This window comes from Lichenostomus cassidix, chromosome 3, assembly GCF_008360975.1.
Source record: "Lichenostomus cassidix isolate B80296 chromosome 3, HeHo_3.0, whole genome shotgun sequence".
NCBI classification, from domain to species: domain Eukaryota; kingdom Metazoa; phylum Chordata; class Aves; order Passeriformes; family Meliphagidae; genus Lichenostomus; species Lichenostomus cassidix.
In genome coordinates this window covers 76,586,608-76,604,755 of record NC_139483.1, presented here as the reverse complement: position 1 = coordinate 76,604,755, position 18,148 = coordinate 76,586,608, and the positions used below count along the sequence as shown (strand labels likewise).

General features: G+C 39.5%; 1 protein-coding gene across 3 annotated transcripts; it reads left to right on the top strand.

Moving 5' to 3' along the window:
- The first annotated feature begins 494 nt into the window (after positions 1 to 494).
- Positions 495 to 17,889, top strand: PM20D2 (peptidase M20 domain containing 2). 3 transcript variants are annotated; one of them, XR_014851013.1, is made up of 8 exons: positions 495 to 1,007; positions 1,082 to 1,230; positions 4,785 to 4,927; positions 7,936 to 8,090; positions 10,448 to 10,583; positions 12,298 to 12,433; positions 14,603 to 14,963; positions 15,778 to 15,819. XR_014851013.1 is itself a non-coding variant. In XM_085056363.1 (7 exons), exons 1-7 carry the CDS (start codon positions 576 to 578, stop codon positions 15,978 to 15,980), a joined length of 1,326 nt encoding a protein of 441 aa, XP_084912489.1. In that variant the 5' UTR covers positions 498 to 575; the 3' UTR covers positions 15,981 to 17,889. The 3 variants fall into 3 exon arrangements, 1 of the variants encoding a protein (XP_084912489.1); XR_014851014.1 differs by lacking the exon at positions 15,778 to 15,819 and having other exon boundaries at positions 14,856 to 14,964; XM_085056363.1 differs by lacking the exon at positions 12,298 to 12,433 and having other exon boundaries at positions 498 to 1,007; positions 14,856 to 14,963; positions 15,778 to 17,889.
- The last annotated feature ends 259 nt before the right edge of the window (positions 17,890 to 18,148 follow it).

Sequence of the window (18,148 nt, the reverse complement as noted above, 5' to 3'; positions counted from 1 at the left end):
CGGTGACCCCAACTGGCCCGAGAGACATTCCGGACCACAGAAATCATGCTTAGTACATAAAGTGAGGGAAGAAGGACGAAGAGGGGACGTTTGGAGCGATGTTGTTTCTCTTCCCAAGTCACCGTTATGAGCGACGGGGCCCTGCTCTCCTGAGGATGGCTGAACACCCGCCTGCCCTTGGGAAGCAGTGAATTCATTCCTTGCTTTGCCTTGCTTGTGTGCAAGGCTCTTGCTTTCCCTGTGGAACTGTCTTTATCTCAACCCGTGAGCTTTCCACCTATAACCCTTCCGATTCTCTCCGCGGCGCTGCTGGTGGGGGAGCGAGCGAGCGGCACCCGGCAGCACAGCCGGCAGGGGCTACGGGCGGGCCCGCGGAACTCCCGCCAGGCACCCTGGGGCGGGGAGTTCTGACCAGGGGCCGCCTGTGGGTGGGACAGGGATTACGAACTACACTTCCCAGCGTGCCCCGCGGCGCGGCAGAGGCGATAAAAGGGGGCGGCAGCGCAGGTGTCAGGCCGGAGGGCAGGTGCGGGTGGCAGGCTCGGGTCGGGCAGGGCTGCTGTTCCTGAGGCCTCATGAAACCGCAGGAGCCGGCGGGGAGCGGCCCCACCGCCGCGCTGGAGGCGCTGAAGCAGCGGGCGTGTGAGAGCGTGGATCTGAACGCGGCGCGCCTGGGCGCGCTGAGCCGCGACATCTGGAGCCGTCCCGAGCTGGCGTACGCGGAACACCAGGCGCACGACGCCCTGACCCGCTTCTTCTCCGGCGGGGACCTGCCCGGTGCCGCCTGGGCCGTGCAGCCGCGCTACAAGCTGGGCACAGCCTTCCGCGCCGACTGGGGCACGGCGGCCCCGCGGGACCCGCTGCGCGTCGCCTTTCTCTGCGAGTACGACGCGCTGCCCGGGCTCGGGCACGCCTGCGGGCACAACCTCATCGCCGAGGTGGGAGCCGCCGCCGCGCTGGCGCTGAAGGCCGCCCTGGAGAGCCTGGCGGAGCCCGCGGCCGTGCAGGTGGGAGCCCTGCCGGGAGAGCGGTGGTGAGCTCTCCCTGCCGGCCCCTGACTCTCTGTGCGTTTGTGCTGCAGATCACGGTGCTGGGGACGCCCGCGGAAGAGCAGGGAGGAGGTAAAATAGACCTGATCAAGGCTGGAGCGTTCGATGGCCTGGATGTGGTTTTCATGGCGCACCCCTCGCAAGAAAACGCTGCTTACCTGCCCGACGTGGCCGAGCATGAGTGAGTGAGGGGGCTCAGGTGGGAAGAGGTGGTTTGTTATTAAGCTTTTGTCCCCTTCCTGAGAAGGGGACCTGCTTTGGCAGTGGCTGAACCCGGGACCTTGCAGGTGCCCTTCAGACAAAGGTATTTGCAGTCAGCTAAGGAGCTAGGTTACTGTTAGGAAATGGCACTCTGAGCCGTTCTTCTAGAGTGCTGTGTTCAGCCTTGTGCTCAAATCCCTGACTGCTCTGAGATAATCTTCCATGTGTCCCAAAAATCCATTCTTTGTTCTGATGTTTCTAGGCGTTTCTATTAAACATGCCTGTGATTATGCCATCTGTTAAAGTAGAATTTAAAGATGCAACTGCAGGGTCTCAAGGGTTATAGTTCTATGCTTTCCTGGATGCCAGTCATGGGGTCCTGTATGCATTTTAATCAGTTTGGAAAGTGTTTCAGGTTTGCCTTCTTGCTTTTGAAAAGAACTGGCCAGCTAAGCCTGACTGAAGTTTGGATCTGTAGTAACTTCCACACTAAATTTAGTCATGGCCGTGTTACGTGTACATCTCACACCAACTTTTTTTTTTTTTTTTTTCCCGAAGTAATTTCTGTCTTTCCTTGATGTTTGCCCCCAGTTTAAGTATGGATAACAGTCCTACCCTCACACACCCTTAACATTTATACCTTGTCTTCTTCTGATTAGCACTGATGTTCAGCACTGGTTCACTGGTACTTGGAGTCACTTGACTTGTCTTAAAGTACACCCTGCTGGATGTGCATCCCAGAATTGTACACAGTACATGAGGTGCAATTTCCTTACATAGGACTAAGATGATGAGATGATGCAGGGACCATAGACTTCCCTTATAGTTTTGGATACAGCTGGCATGTTTGGGACTTCCTTTTCAATCATTTTCAAGCAATCAACTCTTAATCAAATGCTCAGTCTTTAAGTACATGATTTTTTAAAATACTTTTGAGCTTCATTCTTTTCTTGCTCTGCCAGTCTGCAAAGCTGTTCTTCCATTGGTGTTATAAATGTCTGTTTACATAGTGTCCCTGCAGTAGTCTACCAGTAGGTTTTGTTACTACGTTTTATGTCACTGTTGCTAGTGATTCCTGATTCCTGCTAGTGATTCCATGTCTTAATTTGCAGAGACCCCCTCTAGTAAACTCCCTTCAATGCAACAGTTTTTTCAGGTATTGTATTTGGCTACCTCAAACTAAATTCTTTATTATTTAAATAACTCATTTTCCAATAATTCATGACTTGATGTACTGGGCACAATTTTCAGCTTTGTTGTGCTACTGTCCAGCTCTGATGTGCTTGATTTTACTGACCACTTGCTTTTACCAGGGCTGTTTCCAGTGAATAATTTGCTTCTGTTACTGCCAAGTTTCATGGTAAAACAGACAGGGTTAGTCTTCATTATCTGCCCAGTTCTCTGCTATATTCCTTTATTGTGTTTCTAAAGAGTCTTAACTGGTTGTTGTAATCTCCTTCAAGACGTAGTCCAACTTGCCTTTGCTTTGCCTGAAGACTATCTTTATAAGCTTCAAGATGTAGTTTTCAAGGACAGTTTTATCTGTCTGCTTGCAATAACTTTTTGAGTTTAATACTGTAGGATTTGGAAATCTCTCTTCAGAGGTCAAGGTCTGCAGTAGGATGGAAGTCCTAGATAGCCTTTAAACTTTCAGTGTGGAGGAGGCATGGAATTGAAGTGCTGAGTGAAGCAACTTATCTCCAAAAGCCTGAATTACTGAGTTTGTCATGGTTTATGTAATTATGAGGTTCCAAAGGTATAAAAGACAGTTCTTCTAATTTGTAATTAATCTTTAGTTGTTTGCAGGGAGTTTAAGAGCTGGTGATCACTAAATTGCTGGTATTGCTCTGGCTGCAATTCTGAAAGCTGGCTTGTGCCTGAAATAAGATTAACATGCTGGCATAACTGGTGAATACACACCAAAGTTTCCTGATTATTATTCACTTACCCTTCACTTAATCAGCCTATTTATTGTTGGTCAAACAGGATCCACATTCTTCTGCTGGTATTCTTAAACTGGCTTAGGGACTTGTTATTCTGCAAAGTCTGGGTTTTGCTGAGCATCTGTGGCATTTGTGTAGCAAAATAAGTACAAGTAAAAGAATGCTGAAAGAACATTTTTTAATAAGAAACACATGTTTCTTGTGGAAAAAAAGTACTGCAGCATGATTTTTTTGCTGTACTTTGCTTTCTTTCCATTTTTTTGAAAATGTCCAGGGATCTTTGTGAGTTGTTTTGAGGGGTTGCAGTCTAATACTTGGGATATTAATGGACAAATTTTCTTATATTGATCTCTTAATGATAATAAATTTTAAATAAAACTCATAATCTAGAGAACAGGTTCTATGATTGTCTTGGAAGATTAGTGGGGATAGAAAACCTCACGCTTAATTTGGATTGTAGCATTAGTAAGAGATGTTTCCTGCTGCAAGAGTGCACTCTGTTGTGTCCCTCTTTGCCATCCAGAATTGAAGTGCGGGTGTTAACTTGCAGCTGTGGCATGGCTCTGAGCACAAGGGGTCACTTCAGGATAACTGCCTAAGTTGGCATTTGTGCAAGACAGAGGGACAAGCAAGTTAGGCTGGTCATGGCTAGGTAAGAGACAGGTTGATGTGTCTTGGGGTGGGAGGAACTCCTTAAGCTTGAAGGTTGAGTTTTTTCTGTAAAGGAGTGGGTGTTAGTTTTACGTATTTTATAAACAGTGAGACCTTATATGTAGATGTCATTATTTAAAATTTTCCTCTTGTGTAAAGGGTTTTCGTATAATCTGAAATACTTCGCTATTTTATAAGGTTAGTATTAATGACCCTCAGATGAAGCAAAGCATGAATTCTTACGGATATGTTAAGGTGCAATGTTTTATGACTTCTATGAAGTTGGAGGATAGCCTTTGCATTAGATTTCCTTCTTCTTGCAAGCCTTTCTACCACCTTTTTTTGAAAGGTGCAAGGAGAAAACATCTTTCTTGTAGCATAGTAATGTGTATTTTATACTAGGCTGTGCTTTTACTATACTTGTAAAACTTGACTTTTGTTATTTAGACATGGGTTGTATGTGATCTTATGTGCTTTTGCTATCTTGCGTACTCTACACATTTTACTTGACAGGAATTAGGACAGTCAACTTCTAATTTTGAATAGGAGAAAAGGTTTTGTTATCCTCTGAGAAGAGTGTTAGTAACTTTAAGTCTCAGAACAGTTAGGCAGTGTAAAAAAAGTGTTGGAGAAATTTAATTAATATGCGAAACATGTACTCTTCATGAAAAGGCTATGTAGTGGTGTGTTACCAGTAACTCCCTTGCCTGACTAGCTCTTGGTATCATTCCAGTTTATTGGTTTTTGAGAAATCTTTCAGCATTTTTCTGCACTCAAAGATAGTTTAAATGTGCAATAGTCTAGTGCCAGGTAAATTGTTTGGTGTTACACTGCACAAAATTTAAATAACATATTTTTGTGTGAACAAAAGGAGTTTTTTTATTTCAAAGGTTTTTTTCAGTGAATGAAAAACAAATAAGCAATGCCTTTTATTTCCTAGCGTGACTGTGAAATACTATGGAAAAGCTTCTCATGCTGCTGCTTATCCTTGGGAAGGAGTTAATGCATTAGATGCTGCTGTTCTTGCATACAACAATCTGTCTGTTTTAAGACAGCAAATGAAACCGACCTGGAGAGTTCATGGTGAGATCTTTATTAAATCTAATGTCCAGCAAGTAAGAGTTTAGGCTGTTGAAGTACTAACATAGAATATCACACATTCCAAAGTATTGCACTAAAGCACTAAATTAGTATAGTCACTTCAACTATGAAACAGCACCATTTCATTTAAATAGTGTGTCTGCAGTCTTAAAAATCATGTCAGTGTCCAGAACTAACTGCTGAAAATAGGCTGAGAGGTTAGATGTGAAAGGGGACTCTACTGCTCAAGTAGAGGCTAGACAAATTTTAAGTCTTAAAGTTGCAATTCAGAAAGAAAGAAAAAAGGTGTGAAGTTTTTGTGCATGGCCTTGAACTCCTTAATATATGTGGGTTTGCAAAGGTGTAAGATTAAATACTTCTGAAAAGTGAAGTATTACTTACTGCATCACTTTTTTAGTAGGTATTCCGTTAATTAGATGACATTTATTGAAAAGTTCTAGTGGTCTGGAATGGAATTTATTTGGTGAAGTACAAAAAACAAGTGATGGCAGAAGATTATAGTTCTGGTTAGTAACCCAATCAACTAGATGTTCACTGGATTCTAATATTTAACATCTAGTAGGTTTTGGATTAGAAAGGCCATTTAGCAGTAAGACATGTTAACCGTTAAGTTTGACTTGTACTCCTTCAACATCATGCACTTCTGTCTGTAAAGTGATTCTGTCTCCAAAGGTGAGATGAAGCTGCCCTTTATAAGCTTTATAATAAGATTTCCTTATTACACCCAACACGACTTTTTCCAAATTGAAATTAAGAAATTTTGCCAATTCTGCAGGACTTTTGAATGTAGGGCTGTTTATTTGGAATACTTGTTATGAGCTTAAACTCCTTCCAGAAGTTCTGAGTCTTGGCTGCTTGTGCTGTATATAATACAAGTGTGTGTTTCTCTCCAGGTTGTCTGGATGGAGTCCTAATCCTTTTGACTGTAGATGAAGCTGCTTGCATTTTTGCTGTGCAGCATGCCCAAATGAATTTCAGAAAGCAGACATAGCCTCTCTATCCTATTTCTCTGTAGAAAACAAGGCACATAATCAAGAGTTTTGGTGTCTGCAACCCATGCATTGCAGGTTTAAGGTTGAAGATGCCTAAGTCTTCTATTGAAACTAAGCCTAAACCCCTAAATACTGCCTTCTTCATACTTTCTAAAGGCTCCATGGGTAACGTTGGCAAAAAAAATCTTAAGTATCTAAACAAAGCCTTCTAGAGCTTCCTGAACAGCAGCAAAACTGAAATTACTGTGTTGATACAACTGCTGTCATAAACCTGGTATTTAAAGTGGAAATGTTTTAAATACTTCTGGGAAAGGACAAGCAGCCAGAATGGGATTTAATTTTAGGAATGCTTTCTTTACAACATTGTGTCAGAGATCTCACGCTGAAGGCTTGCAGTACAATCAGTGCCTGTATTAAGTGATCCTAAAAATAGTAGTGTTAACCCACTAACAAAAGTTGAAATAATTTCCATTGCTTGAAGTCTAGAATTTCTAACCAATGTTTCATGTACTGAAATATTGTCTTGGGTTCATCTGAGATTTTGATGTTATCTTTCTTCCCTGCTTATGAATGGAATATATGTTGCCCCCTTGAAAAACAGGAATGTAGGGGTTTTTTCCTGTTCAAGAAGTTTTATTAAACAGGTTGTTTTAAAAAAAGTTTCCATCCAGAAGGGCAAACTGGATGCTACTAATAGTGTGCAGGCATCCTACTTTTAATCTAGATCTGCTGTCCAGTCCACATTGCAGTTATATTGAAATTTACCTGTATACCTACTCAGACTCTCTCCAGTTCCATTTACAATTGTGCTGGACAAGACAAGTGAAAGCTGTTTATTCATGAAGCTGCTTGTTCTGAGAAAGCTTGCTATGGGTATGTGTCATGCAAATTTGCATGAATACTTACTGCTTCCTTTCCTGTGATGTCCATCCCTCTCATCTGAGCTGTTCCTATTACTATGGACATATACTGATACTGGATTAATTCAGCACTTTGATTTTGATTTTGACTGTATTTGAGACTGGAAAGGTTTTACTTGAGGTGAAGTTCATAATCTTAATAGGTTTTCTGCATCAAAAATGAAGGTGTTTTTTTCCATTTGCATCCCATCAGTGCTGTCTCTTCAGGCCTCAGTGACACGCATCAGTAATTTCTGCAGTGTTTCCACTTAAGGTAGAAGTTTCCCAGGTGCTAAAGAAAACAAATCTAATTCTGCATACAAGAAATTGAGGGTAGGAGGCCAGCGAAACAGCCTGTTGGAAGCAGCTAGCTGTTAGTGCAATAAAATCTAATGTAGAACTGGGATCTACAATGTTTTATTGTCGGAATATTTAAATATTATTGTATTTTATGGTAATGCCTTTGATGCTGTAATGGTAAAGGATGTAGTTATCACACATTTCTTCGAGGGAGCACTTTGAACTCAAACTACACATGTGAATAAAGTACATGTATTATACATTCCAGTATTTGTGAAGAATTAATATGAGCAATCTAATTAACTTGCTGTGCACTGCAATACACACGTAATTCCAGTATTGCTGAGAAATGCAAACTTACTCAGTTTTTCTTCAAGCTTGCAAAGTAAATTGGAAATACTCTAGTTGAGGAAATGTTTAAAAGTTGGAATCCAAGTTAGCCCTTGTAGCAATTTTTTTTTTAATTGGCAGACAGATTGCTTTATGACTCCAGTGCATTGAATTTTAGGGGATTAATTAGAAATGCTAGTTTCGCTTGACTCTGGGATTTAAAACAGATGCCTAACCAAAGAATTCTGTGAAATTGTGCTGAAAGATATGTACATGTTCCCCTTAACTGACGTAACGAAGAAACTTTGTCCACATACTGCATTTTTTACATTCTTTGTATTTCAAGCTCAGATGATGTTTTGTTGGTTTTGTTTATATATTTATAGTTTTTGACCAAGGAATTTAATGACAGGCTGAAGATCATGCAGTTGCATTTAACACTGACAACACGACGTTCCCTTTTCTGCAGGTGTGATAAAGAATGGTGGTGTCAAACCTAACATCATTCCTTCTTACACTGAACTAGAGTTTTACTTGCGTGCTCCTTCAAGGAAAGAGCTTTCTATTCTGACAGAGAAGGTTGAGAACTGCTTCAAATCTGCAGCAGTGGCCACAGGATGCAAGGTAAGAGTATATTCATTGTCATGTGTTTCTGTTAAACAGACCAGAACAGGAAATCAAGGTTTACTTTGTCTGCATAGTGTTTAGCCAAATTAAATCTCAATTATTGTGGTACTCTTTGCTGTTCTGTTGCTTTGTGTCCTGAAAGAAAGCTTTGATTTATAAATAGAATGCCACAGAATCCTAGAAGAGTCTGTATTGGGAGAGAGCTCTGGAGGTCATCTGGTCTAATTCTCTGTTCAGAGCAGGACCAGTTAGAGCAGGCTGCTGAGTGCCATCTTCAGAGTACTTCCAAGGATGAGATATTGCCACTTCTTTCAACAAGTGCTCTACCCACCTCATGGTGAGCAAGTTTTCCTCGTGTTTATGCTGTGGTGACTTGAGCCCAGAAATTGGACTGTTTCCATCTTTGAAGATACTCAAAAGCTGCTTCGATGTGGTTCTGGGCAGCCAGCTCTAGGTGATCTTGATTGAGCAGGAGAATTGGGCAAGATGACCTCTGTAGGTGCTTTCCCACATCAACCAGTCTGTGATTCTGTTGTATCCAATGGGAATTTCCTAGTTGCATCACGTTGATATCTGAGAAGTCTGGTTCTACCTACTCTGTACCCTTCCCATCTGGTAACTCTAGACATCAGTAAGATGCCCCGCTAACCTTCTGTTCTGGGAAGGCTCAGCAGATCAAGTTCTTTCAGCCTGTCCTTGTACATTGTGTTCTTCGCCTGATCATCTTGGTGGCCTTCCCCTGGCTTAGCTCCAGTCTTGATTTGAGGAGAACAAAACAAACACAGTACCAGATGTGGCCTCACAGGGGTTGCTACATCAGTAATAATAATACTAAAACACTAATGGCACCAGTCTTGGTTGCAGATGAATGCCACAAGTAAGAGGCAGCAATGTGGTATTATGTGCCACTGATTATAAAACACTTGGAGTTTGCATGTCTTGTGTTGTCTGAGCCAGACATGTTGTCATGCAAAGCTAGGCTTGGTCGTGTGCTATCTCTTCTTAAATGAGTTCCATCTTGTGTGCTGGATGTTCACAATCACCTTGTGATTCACGAGCCTGCACATGAGTCCTTGGAGGATTTATTTGCTCTGTAATCCCTCTGGGAACTTGAGGATAGGACAGTCTGAAGAGTATGTGATTTTCAAGGACCTCCTTTTGGCCCTTCAAGGTGGGTGTGACCTTTAGTTCATGTTCAGTGAGCTGGGGCATCTCTCTGTTTCAGTGACACTTAAAAAATCATAGCTTCCAGACTGCATTTCTGCTTCTCTTACTCAGCATCCTTGGATGCATCCTGCCTGATCCCATGTACATACAATTTCTTTAAGTGCCCTGTTATTTTTTGTTTTGCTGTGGGTGATGCTTTTATCCTACAGATAGTGCTGCTAGGCTCAGAGACCTGGGAGGCTTGATGGCAAACCTCACCTGTAGAGACAAGCAAAACAGGTATTGGGTCTTCTGTCTGTTTTTTTCTCCCATATTCTTGGTCATTAGGTCCATTGCCCCATTAAACAGCAGACTCATGTAGCGACCAAATGTGAAAAACTGAGTGATTTTTCAATTAGTGTTCTCATTTCTTTGCTTTTAGTAAGGGGAAGTGTGTCTCAGCTAGCTGGTTCAAGCAATGTGATTACCTTGTGTTGTATTGCTAAGATAGGTGGTTCTACTCGCTCTGTTAATTTCAGGCTTATGACTAATTCAGCTGTAAAAAAAAGTGTGTGATCATCAAAACAAATGGTATGGGGTGTGTGAATGTTAGCATGTCACTTTTGTAGTCTATTTGAGGCATTAGATGCTGTTTTCCTACTGTGGCACTTTCACTATATCTAGGAAAGGGGTTCAGAAAGTGCACTTTATGCTGAATAAAAGGTCTGCTATTAGATCTCCTTCAAAATTTGACATTGATAGGTTTTTTCCATTTGTCTTCAAATTTCTTACCTGTGTGAAGCCATTTCATGAATAGGGCTGTAGTTATTGAAGGCATTCTAAAGAAAGGTAAAATACAGTTTGATAAAAGCCTACATTTATTTCTATGCAGCTTAGTAGTACCTGCAGGGGAAGTCATTAGACACTCTTACAAGAAATACTAGTTTCCTTTTTTTGGAGAATATTGTGAAATCCTTGCTTTTGGAATTTGGCTATCTAGTGCAAGCTGAACAGAACACCAGCTGTGTTTTGATCAAGAGTAATATTTGGCAGAATGTTGTATTTTTTAAAGAAACTTAGCACTTATGTCTGTTTTGCCTTGGGCTTGAAGTCTGGATATGGAGTTTTTTTTTCTGGCCTTCAGATTGTTTACATTGAACTGGCTTACATTGGAGAAAAACTTACAATAATTTGGGGTTTTTGTTTAGGTGGAAATAAAAGGTGGTGAAAATGATTACTACAATGTGCTTCCAAATAAGAGCCTGCAGAAAATTTACAAAGAGAATGGAAAGAAGCTTGGAATAGATTTTATATCAGAAGATGCTATCTTGAGTGGTTTGTCAGGTAACTCCACCTGCATTTTTCATTTTGACTTAAGCTTATGTTGATCAACCCCTAAGTGTATAAAATAACAAAGTAGAGCTAAGTTAAACACAGTTTGGTCAGAAGAAAAAAGCCAAATTACAAAGCTGAAGCTCTTTTAAGGGTTTATATCTGTGGCCTGTGTTTCTATATTTGTTGTAGAAGCTAAGAACAGGTAAGAAAAGCAGTAAACACCTTCTAATATTAGTTCTGAAAATATTTCAAGTAATAAACAGTTTGCTTGGGGGAAAGAATGGAAAGCTAAGAGCAATCTTTCTGAGAGCATGAGGATGTGTAATGAATTGTTTCATTCTCTGGCTTTAAAATGCAGAATCCTGGTTTGCTATGAATGGGGATGAGACTTTTTTTAGGAACCTTATTTAATAATATTTTCCAAGCTTACATATAAACAAATTTCTAGAATATAACAATTATTTTAGAGGGAGTTTTTGGAGATATTTATAAATGGAAGTTTAAGCATCTCACTGACCCTAATTTAATCTTTTCATTAACAGGTAATTACATGCCTCTAATTTTAGTTCATGATTTCAACAGATAAGTTTTCCAAAGAGTGCACTTCAAGCAGGTGTTCACTTTCGGGTCGTGACTGTGTCTCGAAAAATTTAACTTTTTTTGTCCTCAGAATTCTAACAGAAATGGTAATTCTTATGCTTAGGTGGGTTTCTCATTATCCTTAAGGCGATTTATTTTTTCAGAATCTTCCTACAGGAGCTCTGTTCAAGACTTTACTTCTGCTCATACTTTTAGCCTTTGCTACTGATCTTAACTGTATTTATGGACATTTTTACTCCATTCATACTAAAGGTTTTTCTCTTGGAAGGAAAATACTCTTCCCAGTAAAAAGTTGTTCTAATTAGTTTGATTGTGGTACTTATCTTCTCTATATTAAATGCATATTATCTTTTAAGTTTGGACAAACTTGGTGTTTGGGAACAGCTCTCCAAACTTCTTTTTGTGGGTAGGGAGACATTGTATCTAATAATATTATTAGTATCCAGTGGTAATAGGTTTTTGCTATTTCTTGCTTCCCTTCCAAATTAAACACTGGTTCATTGTTTTGGGTTGAAAAACAAATTATGGCTTAAGGCAGATTTAATTCTTTCTTTCTTCAGTGTAATACAAATCAGATGTACTACTTTGCTTGTTTAGCCAAAGAAAGGGGCTGAGGAACCTTAGAATGTTTACTGTAGCACAACCTTCTGGAGCTCTGCTAGTTGATTCCTCCAAACCATTATAGTAAAGATGATCATCAATATCAGTGATCTTGCTTTTGTTCAGAGGACTTGAAGTGAACTTTGCACAGACGTGAACTTAAAATAGGGCTTTCATATGTAAGTTGCATGATATGCTAAATGTTAACCATTAACTTGCTTAAACCAAAACTCCCCATATGCCTGTCTCATCATTGAATTGCATGTCAAATGTCAAAATGTGCGTGAGCAACTGCTTTTTTATCTTGCAGTGCAATAGGTTTTACTGAATCTTCTTTCCACAGCTTCTCTTTTGATTTTTTGCAGTGGGAATTCAGGAGAGATAACAAAGTGCAGTCTCCAGAGCCATAGGAGTGGAACTTTGTATGCTACCCTTTCCGGGGGGGATTGAGTGTTTTGTGTCATCTTTTTCAAGCCCTCTATTTTGGTTTAGTTTTCATGTGGTTTTCAATGTTTTCTTTTAGGATATCAGTTTCCCCTGTTGAAAGGGAAGGAAGATAGCTCAGTTGCTTCTCCATGTCTGTGCAGCAGAACAGTCGTTAAGAGATGAGCGTACTCGCTGCCACCTCTGCATGGGTATTAGTGTCGGGCTGCTCACAGGTATCTCTCTAGGCAGATAAGCATAACCAAGGCTTCCTTCAGTACATCAAATCACACCATTCTGTTTGTGCCTGGTGCAGCTCTGCTTGCTGGGCACACAGACAGGGTGATGTGACATAATGTGAAACTGAGCTAGCTTGGCCCAGGTGCCAGGACCTATTTCTCCTTCTACTGGTCGTAGGGTAGCATTACTACATGATATCCATAGCCTCCTAAAGCAGATGGCTTAGTTAATCGCACCTTAGTTGAGGCACCCACACCCGTGGTAACTTAATCTGGTCAAAATATAGTATTCATGGTGTTCATTGGCTTCCTGTGCACAAGACTGATAGAGAAAATCTTAAGAAGGTCTAGTATGTTTTGAAAATTCCACTTTTGAAGCTTGGGACTGTATATAAATGTTTCCTTATGTGTTTTCCCCTCTGTTCATGTTTTTGGTAATACTGGCTCCATTAAATATTCAGTGACTTGAAGAGGCTTCAAGATATATTTTTGAGAGACTGGAGCTCCGATGTCTTTCTGTTGAAAATAGTGCAGGAATATGTATATTGCATTGATAGCTGCAATTATACATGCTTTTAGAAGGAATCTCAATCTGTATGTGTCTAGCAAGCATACTATTTCAGGTGTTTATATTGAAACCATTGGAACACCTGATGTTCTAAACATACCTTTGTGTTACTCCCATAAAGGGTGTCACATTTTTTCTCATAGAGGAGAGGATTTAGCTGTCATATTTTTATTGAAAGCTGCCTGGATTTTGCCTCTCCATATTACTACAAAATATCCTATTTAAATCCCTTCTATTCAGAAAAAATATCAGTCAACTGGTGATGTATTGGATGTGGATATAAATTTAGGAGGAATTACATGACTGAGAGCTATGACGCAGTGAAATTTCTAACATTTCATTCACTATGTGACAGCAGGGAAAAGGGCAACACAGTCTTTGCAGCAGTTCATAGGACTTAGTAAGGCAGATCTAGAAACTTTGGTTTAGTCTGGAGTATGCAGAACTTCTGGTTTGTCTATCCAGATTGACCAAAAAGGAATCAGTAGTAGAGACTACAGATGGAAATGAAAATAACTTGTTGCTGTGCCAGGTGTTGAATTTTCTTCAAATGCATATTGAATTTATGGGAAGATATGTTTTTGAACAAGCTTTGCTGTTTCCTTTATCTTTAGACAGAGCAAATAGCAAACTCTTGTCCTCATAATGTAGACTCTATGGACTGACTTTTAATAACTATAGGCTTCCAAGTAAAATCTGTATTCTTCAATCATTTAATTACTAAATCTTAAGGCATTGGCAATATCTTCTCTTCATAAGGTATCATGATATAGAGGCTACTGGATGTGTTACAATTAATTTTAAATTTCTGGAATAGTCATTTTGTACACCATTGCTAAAGAAACAAATTCTTGCATCTCTGGCCCCAGAAAAGTTAATGGAGATCTTAGTGAGTAAACCCTATTTTTCCCTGCTACAAAATAATGCTTCCTCTGGTGTCTGGATTTCACAATAACTGGTATGTTGATTCCTCTAGCTTTGAAATGTCTTTTTGACAAATAATGAGTGGAATGCTTGTTTGGGGGGAAAAAAAAAGAAAGCACTTGGGATGTAGTTGTAGACTCTTGGATGATTTACTAGGAAGAATCTTCTGCTTTGGGATGGTATCATTCAGTAGATGAGGCTGTGAGATATGTGCTTCCACTAGATAACATATTGAAAGTGATAGGTAGGCATGAAAGAATCATCATTAAAATCTGCAGCATTGCTATCTAGCATTTGTCTACAAAGCCCTAGCATTTTGTTAGGAGTTCAGTTCTGATTTTATTTCAGGGGTGCTTGTGCCATTAAGATTTTCATAACTGAGAATAATCAAAACAAGTGGGGGGAAAAGCTGTTATCCTCAATCTGTTTTTGTTTAAAGATAAATAGTTTCTATTTCAGTCCCCTACCAAATGCTGAATATTTGCATATTGGTGAGAAGCAGGAATTGTTTGGCCTAGTTCTAATGGTTCTAACAGGGAAATAGCTAAACTGCCTGAAACTCCCAAGGTTTGCAGCTTTCTTTGTTCCTGAATTAACAGCTTACTATCAGGAGATGCTTAATAAAAAATGAGCAATAAAGGGAATAGTAACATGCTGATACATCTTCCTTGCAGTCCAGTAACTGATCATTGATCAGAAGTTCACTGGAAGGCAGCACCTGAAGATGGCTAGTTAGGGAAAACGCTTTGGTGACAGGAGATACTTGTATGGATAATGACTCATTAGGAATGTTTTTATTTTAGTATTTGGGGCAAAGGATATTCCATCGTAGATACAGGCTGGAGATAATGTCTATCATGCATTTTCTTACAGCATTCAAAACTGCCCAACATTTGTTTATTAGGAAAATCTCTATGCTGCTTCTAGGTTCCACGGACTTTGGAAATGTTACATTTGTGATGCCTGGTCTTCATCCTTATTTTTATATTGGTTCAGATGCACTGAATCATACTGAGGAGTACACAGAAGCTGCAGGTGAGTGGAAGTGAAAAAGGTTTGAGGTTTATATTTGGAATCCTTGTGCATTGTGTAGACTGCTTGCTCACTCCTCACTACAACAAATCTAGAAATCAGAAATATTTCAAATTACAGAGAATTAAAGCTTTCCCATGTTTCACTGCTATTGAAAGCTACTGTGTAGTAAATGTTTAAAAGTGTAACTACTAGATCTGAAATTAGCTGCACGTGAATACCTTATAGAATACTTTATACCTTTTGTCAAGCATGATGTGGTCTGAGCTGAATACAGATTAACATTAATAGTAGAGTAGGCAAAAAGCTGACAAATGTAGAATTTCTGGGTTTGTGTTTAAGGTTGCATATGTATGGGAAGGATGACCACTTCTCCTCCTAAAAGCCATCTAGACAAAAGATATACCATCTAGACAGAAGAAATTAGAGGGATTATCCCTGGCAGCATATTCAGAAGAATTTCTAAATGTGAGCCAAAAGATAAAAGTAATTTTTACTCCTAAAGCACAGTACTTTGGAAATGTAATGTCGTTAGCTTATAAAACTCCACATTTTCTAAAGAGCATAATGTGAACACTCCCTTTCCTGTTCTCAGTCTTAGTTGTTTATATCAATAGCAGAACATTAAGTACCTGCAAGGGAAAGAATGTTTTGAGGCATGGGAAAATAGGTATACTCCATGCAAGTGGATTTTTAGGAAAATGTTCTTGCAGCTGAAACTTAAAGATCTTGTATTATAAAATACACCTTATGCAGTAAACTAGTGGTTTGATACTGGTAATCGAATCTGAAATTCCTCTTACTTTTTTTTCTGCAGGGTCACAGGCTGCTCAGTTCTATGCCTTGCGCACAGCAAAAGCTTTGGCAATGACAGCACTGGATGTCATTTTCAAGCCAGGTCTGTTAGAAGAAGTCAGGGAAGACTTTAGAGAAGTGAAGCTGAAAGAAGAGGAGCAAATAAATCCGGTAGAACCTAAAAAAGAATCTGGTGTTGGTGTAGGAGCATGTGCATCACACTAAACTTCATTAAAACCTTTTCAGTAGCATTGACTTATTGGAGATGCTGTATTTAAATCCCAGTAGGGGCTGGATAAGTACATAGCTGAAGAAATTATGATTTTACTTGGACTTTAGGAGAAGCAAATAGTATCATTGCTTTCAAATATGTGAAATTTCATCTAGCTGTAATGTTTATGTTTAGTATAGTGATGAATTTCATACAGAGATCTCAAATATGTTGTCTTTCATTTGCAATGTTGAATAAATTGTAGTGTTTAGATCCCTTGTCAGTGATTTTCTATGTAGAAAAGTAATAAAGTAATATTCCTTATAAAGGAAGTATAGCAGTTCTTGTTCTAAAATAAGCACTTTTCATTCAGTGATCATAAGCTGAATCTGATCTGTGAGGCTTTTATGAAATCTCTGGTGAGTCATTTTTCTTGGGACAAGATTGAGACTTAAAACATGAGCTGGTTTCACTAGAGAGAAAGGGGCTATGTTTGGAAACACACCTGCTTTTGATAGTAGTAGCTTCTAGCAATGGAAGAGAACTGTTGGTATGGAAATGCAATCTGTAAAGCTTGATTGTCCTGAAATGCATTGATTTTCCTCTTAAATTTTAGAGGTGTTGTGGAGAAGTCATGGGTCACAAAATTGGAAAGCAACTAAATGTTTATTTGTTTAAATTAAAACATTTAAACTACTATAGGAAAAATTCTGCTCTTATGCAGTACAGATGTCCACACAAGGTGTTACATTAGCTTAACTGTTCTGAAGGAGGTGTATAAATTTAGCTAAACTTTGTGGAAATCTTTCTCACAAAGCTACAAGTGTGGTGCCATGAAGCAATGTGGTGTGTGCAAGCTGCTCTAGTAAACTCAGAGGAGCTTGCACGGAGGATTGCGGGTGCAGTAACTGGCTTCTCAAACCTGTTTAGTCCCGTGTCCTAAGCAACAAATCTGTTAAGTCTTGCCAGTTGTCCTTCCTGTGTGTTGGTGGTTAGTCTGTTTAATCCTTGTTTTTTTGCTTCCCAAAGACATTAATACTGCAGTTTTATTTAGGTGGTGTTCTGTGTGCCCAAACGTGTTAGGATGTCTCAATTCACTGGTTAAAGGTTCTTGGGAATACATGGAAAGGAAGTCAGTGGACCGATGGCGTGAGAAAGCAACTTGCTGATCAACATTTTCCTAAGCACAGGTATTACTGTAAGCTTCAGAAAAGAAGGCAGGCAAATTCCCCAGGAAGTCAGAATATCTGACTTTCAGAAACCTTTCTTTTTTACCACCACCAGTCTCTAAATGGTAAGCTCTAAAATTTTATTCAGAATTTATAGTTATGGATTTCTATATTCACTTCTAATTTTACAACAGTATCCTTGCTTTCAGTAGCAAATAGTTTTTGCATAGTGCATGAAACAAATGCAGGTGGTACTCTGAGCTATAGTTATGTTCAGGATAGTAAATTGGATACTAAATCCAACTGAAATTTGTTCTAAGGTTTGTCAAAGGAACTTTGTCCTTAACTCTTAATTTACAGTCTGCCTGGCCAGTTCTCAGACACAGTTGCAATTCATTAAGATTTATTGGGTTAACAGGCTAGTGCTTGAATTTCCTTAGCACACAGGACTTTTATTTCCTCCTGCAAGAACTGCTTAACTCATTGGTTTGCTGTTTTTAAGATGGAGTCTTTGGATCCCACATAGATAGCACATGTTGTGATGTTGTTTCCTGCAAGCTGATGTGCATTATAGCCTTCTCAGTTCTCTTTGTCCAGACTTCTTGGCTGCATCACATCCAAGATCAGTTAATTAAACTTCTCTGAACTAAAAGCATGTCTTCATTTTGTTGTAATCATTGTTGGAATTAAAATGAAATTGAAGTACTGATTAAAGATGAGTTGATATTAATAAAGGAATTTAATTATGATTGAATTTTCTCGTCCTTTGCTTAATATTGAGATGCTGCATGATTTTATTTGAGTAGCATGTTTGATTTTTTTCTTTTTCCCTATAGTTTATTATGATTATGTAAGATTGAGGGTGTTTTAAGCTTTCCATTTTGGTCTGCATTTATGAAGGTTAATGCTTTTCAAATACAATATTTAATGTTAGTCTTCATAATCTTAGGGCTGTCGTAACTGCTAAAACATGCTGGAATTGATAGAATAGTAGGAGTGTGAGCTTATGAGGG

Coding starts and splice junctions, on each gene's coding strand:
- PM20D2 (XM_085056363.1), top strand. CDS start 576: ATGAAACCGCAGGAGCCGGCGGGGAGCGGCCCCACCGCCGCGCTGGAG. Junction 1,008..1,081: donor CGGAGCCCGCGGCCGTGCAG/GTGGGAGCCCTG, acceptor TTTGTGCTGCAG/ATCACGGTGCTGGGGACGCC. Junction 8,091..10,447: donor CAGTGGCCACAGGATGCAAG/GTAAGAGTATAT, acceptor GTTTTTGTTTAG/GTGGAAATAAAAGGTGGTGA.